Raw genomic sequence first — 7,364 nt, 5'->3', positions numbered from 1 at the left:
CAGCTTGGAGGCAACCAACTGCAGTGCATGCAACAAGACCATTTTCCTATTTTTCAAGCAATTGGACTCGTGTTGAAATCAGCCCTCCTCTCCGGGAAATGGGTTTAAAAAATTACACGTTTATGAGCATAATAAATGTGAAGCAAAAAAGCAGATATCGCATTGGGCAGTGTGGATTTGAACCATGTTGAAATTTGATGATGTCCACCTTTGGAAATTAGAAGCTTTTAGCATTAACCAGGGCTCAATAGCGGAAAAAGGCCTCATATAGCTATATCCCTACTAACGGCTAAGGCTGTTGCTAAGAGAAGCCTGCTTAATAATAACACTTTAATGTGGTACAGCCACAGTAGCAATTAACCGACCACGACTGTACTTATCACACATGTCAAATAACTTATTAATAAATATCTGTTAATTACTCATTCATAAATACCTAAGACAGTTTGTCCATTCTGATTGGTCGAGAGGGCAACACGAGGCGTTGTTTGAACGGATGATATAACACCAGTAAAAAGTGTTATAACATGGGCGTGACACACACGCTTGCACCTGCACAAGACAGTTTCTTCATTCCTATTGGTCGAGAGCAACGGCTGAAACAGTTGTGCAACATCACGCGATACGCGCGACGCGCACAGTATCTCCTTATAAGGAGTTGTTTACCTGAGGACCTAACCATTTCATAGCTGGAGGGGTGTTGTGTGAAAGAAATCATTGAATCATTATAGGCATGGTTCTTGATAATTTACCTCGACTTCTTCTTGGTAAAATGATCAAGTCCAGGCCTCGGCGCGGGTTTAAACCACTAGTTGAAAACCTCTTTACCACACATTGATTCCCTTATTCAAATCTCTCTTCTGTTTGAGATTTTCTTCAAAGGCAAAGGTTTAATTTACAAAAAAATTATATAAATTATTAGATTTGTAAGAATTATTCAACAGTTTACAGTTTTGCAGGTGTTTTTTGCTCACATTCTGTGTGGTCCCATATTAGTTTGGTATAATTTTCCTTAAAAAAACAATTTTTGTACACCATAAAACATGAATGGACTTCATGACAATTATTGAGTAATATTTTTCTCAGAGATGTGTACAATGTATTTACAAGTCTTTGGAAATGATTTCATGAGCTCAAAGCCCATTTGTCTTTGTAAAGCAGCAACAGCATCTCAACATTTTCCTTTTGAATGTTTGCCCCTCAAGTGGGCTAATAATTATACCCAGCCTGGAATTCAATGAGTGTAGGATCCCGAGTAAAGGCTAGCCCATCTGACCACCTCACTTCGTGGCTCGTGAAAATCACCATAACTACCAGGGGTCAACAGACATGGGCCCAATTTCATAAGGCCTGTAAGCACAAAAGTTTGCTGAGCATGAAATTTCTTCCTTGGTAAAAACAGGATTACCAACCAAATTCCATGTGATTTTCAGGATTAAGCAAACAACAGCTGAATACCAGTATCAAGCAATATGCAAAAAAATAAAAATTTGGTTGGTAATCCTGTTTTTACCCAGCAAAAAAATTTATGCTAAGCAAATTTGTGTGCTTACAGGCTTTATGAAATTGGTCCCTGAAACTTTCAGCGTTCTCCCTTAACAGTGGTCCACTGGCCAAACGCCAGTTAAAACACCTGAGGACCAGTCAGAATTCTCTTCAAATGGTCTGGCTGACTAGTTCAGTGTTAGAAAGCATCCCTATTTCACTTGAATATCGACCAGTGCAAAAGCTGACAGACTAGTAAAATAACAAGCTAACTGGTCCTGTTTGCTAGACACTAACAATTGCAAACCCTGCCTTTGACATTTTGCTTGGCTTCTTCAATGTGCCTCCAATGGTTTACATAAATAAAGATTTAGAATATATTTTTGTTGATGTGGCCAGAGATATTGGAATTGAAGGCCTTCAGGCTACAGTTTTTCGGTAAACTTTTTTAATTCCAGGCATATGTCCCTGGCTTTTTGTGTGTTCATGTTTGTATTTTGTATGGATTTTATTATTGCCAAATTATATGAATAGCGCTTTACAAACTTAGCTATCTGGCCCTACATGTATGTTGGCAGTCTCCTTATTTTGTCAATATCTTTGTTCGGCATGCGGTTTATCGCAATACTAACAATTTGGGAGAACAATCATCCTAACTTGCGGCTGAGAAGCTGAAGTGCAAAGAATGCGGCTACAACTTGTTCAAGCTGCTGGCATGCAAGGGCTTTGGAGTCGGCCCAATCAACCCATATATGACCACAGAGCACAGCCAGAGATCAAAAGTGTTTGAGTTTTTCAAAGGGAGGAAATTCAGAAGACCTGGAATAATGTGGTGAATGGGCACTGAATGCTTTGTAGCAAAGTGTTACTGTTCCAATACCAAGTGAGGTGTCGTTTATCTTTAATTGTTTTTCTAGGGTCTAGGAATGGACTTTTTGAAAGAGTCTGATCCCAAGATATTGACACCTGCCACATTAAGAGAAGTCGTCAGGTGTGCATGACCGAACTCCCCCGCTGATTCAAGGTTGACTGCAATCATAGCTTGGCAATCACAGACGCCTTGTGTTGGTAGAGAAAACAAACACTGAGTCCGCTCATACAGGACCAAAGCTCTGCCTTTTTAAGTCTTGTGTAAACTGGGGCCTCATCCAGTGGTGCATGCTTACATCTTGCTGACCAGAAGACCTTGCAAGAAATATCATGTTTAACTTCTGGTGTTGTTTCTGCTGTCAGATGAAATCCCATTCGAAAATCTGTTGGTTAGCTGGTTTTTACATTTCCAGTACTGACAATTTGTAGGTAGTTCAAATGGATTGGTGTCAAGGAAGCTCTCCATACCCTTACTGTATTGCATCTCAGAGCATTTTTAAAGCAAAACTGGAAGAACCGATGTTAAGTGACATTCTTGGTTCTCCACACCAAGGCAAGGTTCAGGACAAAAAAGCAGGGCCCAATTTTTTTCAAAATATTTTGAATCCCTTGTTGAAAAACTTAAAACTGGAAACAGTTCTCTTTTGCAGCACTCGGGGCGCCTTAGGCTGGGGAGATTTGGCACGATCTCTGTCTTTCCTTGAGGAGGGTGGAGATGGTGGGATGGTCTTCTCTTCACTAATAAATAACGGCTTAAGGGGTACATGTCTGTCGGCTTCTCGCCGAATCTCGCGTACAGTTTCATGAAAGACGTTTTCTACATCTTTAAATTCTCCTGCTGCTGATACTTCATGGTATGAGCATGCGTACTGTGTGGCCAGTGAACTCCCATCTAACTTGCTGACTTGCCTGTTAACAAAAACAAAAGAAAAATGTCATTGTATCGAGCTACTTTTAAACTAAGTGTGACTTATTTTGCTCTGTTAAAAGGTTGATCTCCACACATCAAAGAGTCTTCGTTGTTTACTTTATTTTGCTGCTAAGTTAAAAGAAAACGGTAACAAAATTATTAATATTGAAAAAAATGTCATGTTATCAAGATACTTTTACAGTGTAACTTTTGCTTTGCTAAACTGTTGATTTCAACAGACACCAACGTGTCCTCATTTTTACTTTGCTTTTTGCTGCTGAAAATGAGGACAAGACTAGTCTTTAAACTTGAACAATATTTTTATGAAGATAAATGTGCCTTTGAACCTTGTCAAGTCTGGTTCCTGTCTCACTGATTTAGCTAGCTTGCTTCAAACTAAATCTAGAGGTTTAGGTTTATGGTTAGGATTAGTAATTACGGAGGGGTCAGTACAGGTGTGTAACCATTTCTATATTTTTTACATGAGTGAAACAATAAAAGGCTGAAACCAGATAAAAGTCGGGCAAACAAAACTGCATTCTTCAATGGGTGCAAAAATTTTGAATGTGGGCAAAAGTTGCACAGTCTATTACACAAATCCCAATATCCAGTTTTGTTCAGAATACTACTCTCTACATATGTGCTAAATTTGATGTTTTTATCACAAAATGCACGATAGGTTAGCTTTGCCGCACCACTAATAGACCTTTTCGCAAATACACATTGTGCAAGCGATAGCTATTGTCAATGAGTGCATGCTTGTCTAGTTAGGGATAAAACTTGAGCTCTAGCTAGACCCGCATGCACCTCATTCAATGCCTACAGCGTGTGTACTGAGTATTTGCGATAAGGTCTATTGTGTCTTCCCATAAATACTGCCCTCTATTGCAGCATATTTACCGATATCTCTCCATCTCATTCTTATTTCCCACAAGGATTACCGGCGCTTCATGGGTCTCTCTCGACTTCTGTAACTCTGAGATTTCTAGGAGAAGGTTCTTGGCATAGTTAAAGCTGTGTTTACTTGTGATGCTGTAAACCACCATTAAGCCGTCTGCCCACTGGATGTAACGCTCAAGATTTTCCGCATCCTATGAGGAAATAAGAGGGTTTTTAAACGGAAAGGTATTTGTTTGTTAATCACTCTTAAAATTAATGGTGAAAAAAAACTTTTTTTTTAAATAGTGTATAAAGGATTTGGAGAAACATTTTACTTTGAAGTAAATGTATAGTTATCCAACAAGAACTAAATTTTTATGTCCCCAATACAGGACCACCTAGAAATTAAATTTTCACAGGTTAGTTGTATTGTATATATATAAATTGATGAAGGATTAAAACAATCAAAAGGTTCCAAAAACAAAGCTATACTTTGACTTAAATTATGCGGTAAAATTACCAGTTGTTCCCATTGGTGTTTTTCAGTGACATAGCCTGCAGGACAAGTCAGTATGAATGAAAGTCTACCAGCTTTTCAGTGACATAGCCCGCAGGACAAGTCAGTATGAATGAAAGTCTACCAGCTTTTCAGTGACATAGCCCGCAGGACAAGTCAGTATGAATGAAAGTCTACCAGCTTTTTACTGGACCTGCTGAAATCTGAAGGACCTCTATCTTTCAACATGGTCTTTTTGGTTTGAAATGTGAACTGGATTTTATTGCAATGTAACTTTGGGAAGCAATAAATAAGCCAGCAACACAACTTGGACAGAATTATGACTGTCTTCAGATCCATGATGGCATTGAGTCGAGGGAGTATAACCCCAGTAACTGCACAAAATAATGCAGGAAGGTTCTGCATGGATCCCCAGTAAGCCAACAAGTTTGGTAGGCAGGGGGAGGGGTGTTGGTCCGGTGGAAACCTCAGTAAGCCAACAAGTTTGGTAGGCAGAGGAGGGGTGTTGGTCTGTTGGAAACCTCAGTAAGCCAACAAGTTTGGTAGGCAGAGGAGGGGTGTTGGTCTGTTGGAAACCTCAGTAAGCCAAGTTTGGTAGGCAGGGGGAGGGGTGTTGGTCTGTTGGAAACCTCAGTAAGCCAACAAGTTTGGTAGGCAGGGGGAGGGGTGTTGGTCTGTTGGAAACCTCAGTAAGCCAACAAGTTTGGTAGGCAGGGGGAGGGGTGTTGGTCTGTTGGAAACCTCAGTAAGCCAACAAGTTTGGTAGCCAGGGAGAGGGGTGTTGGTCTGTTGGAAACCTCAGAAAGCCAACAAGTTTGGTAGGCAGGGACAGGGGTGTTGGTCTGTTGGAAACCTCAGTAAGCCCCCAAGTTTGGTAGGCAGGGGGAGGGATGTTGGTCTGTTGGAAACCTCAGTAAGCCAACAAGTTTGGTAGGCGGGGGAGGGGTGTGGTCTGTTGGAAACCTCAGTAAGCCAACAAGTTTGGTAGGCAGAGGAGGGGTGTTGGTCTGTTGGAAACCTCAGTAAGCCAAGTTTGGTAGGCAGGGGAGGGGTGTTGGTCTGTTGGAAACCTAAGAACCTAAAAAAGATTGCCAGCCAGGAGGGATGCACTTACCCCATGAGCAGTATCCATGAGCCGTACCAGCATCGTTTGGTTGTCTATCACATCTTCTTTGGAGTATGTGTCCTCTGAACAAAAAGATAACAAATGAATGAAAGTTATTACAATACAACCCTCTTTATGAAAGTTATTACAATACAACCCTCTTTTTAAAAGACTGGCAACACAACACAAAACTGTTTTACAATCCGCAGGTTTTTAAGATCACCTTGATAGTACGCAGTTGCAGATACCAGTAAGAGATTATACATATTTTTATGTTGATTTCAATGATGCCATTAATCACATAATAATATGTTATAAAATCAAATTGACAGATTTGACATGTATATTTTACATAAAATTGATACAAAAGTGAACTTTAAATGGCAATAAATAGGCACAGGGTGAAGCAGCAGCTTTTGTTCCAGCTTACTATGGATTGACAGACAGACAAAAAAAATATAAGGCATCATAAACAGACAGCACAAACATTATTGGTAACATTGGTAACATTTGTTTGGTAAGCATTATTGTTTCGTATTTATGAAAGTCCCCCCCACCTTTTGTATTCAGGTGAATGGTGAAAGATGTGAAAACTTCACAGGAGGTTCAACCTCTTTAAATGACTCAATCTTTATTGTCCTCTGAAGGAAGATGAATACATAAAAAGAGAATAAACCAGAGTTGTTTACACCAATAACCACAACTGAATTGTTTTTTACAATCTACTGATTTTCCAAACAGAAATTTGCTGGGCGATTCACACTGCCTGGGCATACAATGTTGTAGCTGTGATTTACTACTTGCTGCATAGTCCAGATGCTATAGCGGCCTTGCAATCGGTCTGGCCACAGACAATGGGAAACTGGTTACTTGGAAAACAATAGTGACATAAATCACAATTTGGACACTTTTTAATAATATGTCCAAAAAAGAAAAATCCCTTATGATGGATAAACATTCCTAGAATCACAGATGAAAGAAACCCTAAATGCGTTACAACATCTAGGCCCTTCGCATTGTAACTTGGGGGGGGGGGGGTCTGATCTTCTTATATCACTGATTTACAGTAAACCAATTTTCTAGGGATTGAAGCCTTCTTCATTGGTTGACTTCTTAATAAATTTTCCTTCAAACGATCTTTTCCAGAAAGACATTTTCACAGAACTCTTTGAATCTTTACCATTTGGCTTTTTCATAATTGTAATTTAAGCAGCAACCAATTAACAATTTTGTTTTAAACATTACATTAGTTTTGAAAGTGTCCCTATTTAATTCATTGCTAAATCATTTGTATAAATTGTATTCATTTTGTTAAAAAGAAACAGGCCTAGATTTCAACTGGCTTGCTAAAAACTGCATTGGGCAATTCCCTTTTTAAACTCAAATTACCAATACAATTACAATACTTCCTAACCCTAAGCTCAAACACAGCCTGGGAAACCATGACAGCGCCCTCTGCTGTTGATATGAATTTTCTAAACCAAACTTCGAATCGTCATGGTTGCCATGGCGTCCATTGATGATTGATTGACATTAAATGGCTCAGCGTTATCCCGAATTGTAGACATTTCCCACATATCTAAGGTTTAAGGTTTAAT

General features: G+C 39.4%; 1 protein-coding gene across 1 annotated transcript in view; it reads right to left on the bottom strand.

Annotated features, from left to right (window-relative positions):
• Window positions 1-581: 581 nt before the first annotated feature.
• The window catches only part of LOC139942089 (ras-like protein family member 12), a 32,140-nt gene continuing 25,357 nt past the window's right edge, over window positions 582-7,364 (bottom strand). The window contains exons 3-5 of the mRNA XM_071938780.1: window positions 5,776-5,849; window positions 4,166-4,356; window positions 582-3,264 (exon numbers count right to left, since the gene is read on the bottom strand). Of these exons, the coding sequence (XP_071794881.1) occupies window positions 2,946-3,264; window positions 4,166-4,356; window positions 5,776-5,849 (584 nt within the window). The 3' untranslated portion in view covers window positions 582-2,945. The remainder of the gene's footprint in view (window positions 3,265-4,165; window positions 4,357-5,775; window positions 5,850-7,364) is intronic.

Source organism: Asterias amurensis, chromosome 9 (genome assembly GCF_032118995.1).
Source record: "Asterias amurensis chromosome 9, ASM3211899v1".
In the NCBI taxonomy this organism is placed as follows: domain Eukaryota; kingdom Metazoa; phylum Echinodermata; class Asteroidea; order Forcipulatida; family Asteriidae; genus Asterias; species Asterias amurensis.
This window is presented reverse-complemented; position numbering and strand designations above follow the sequence as displayed.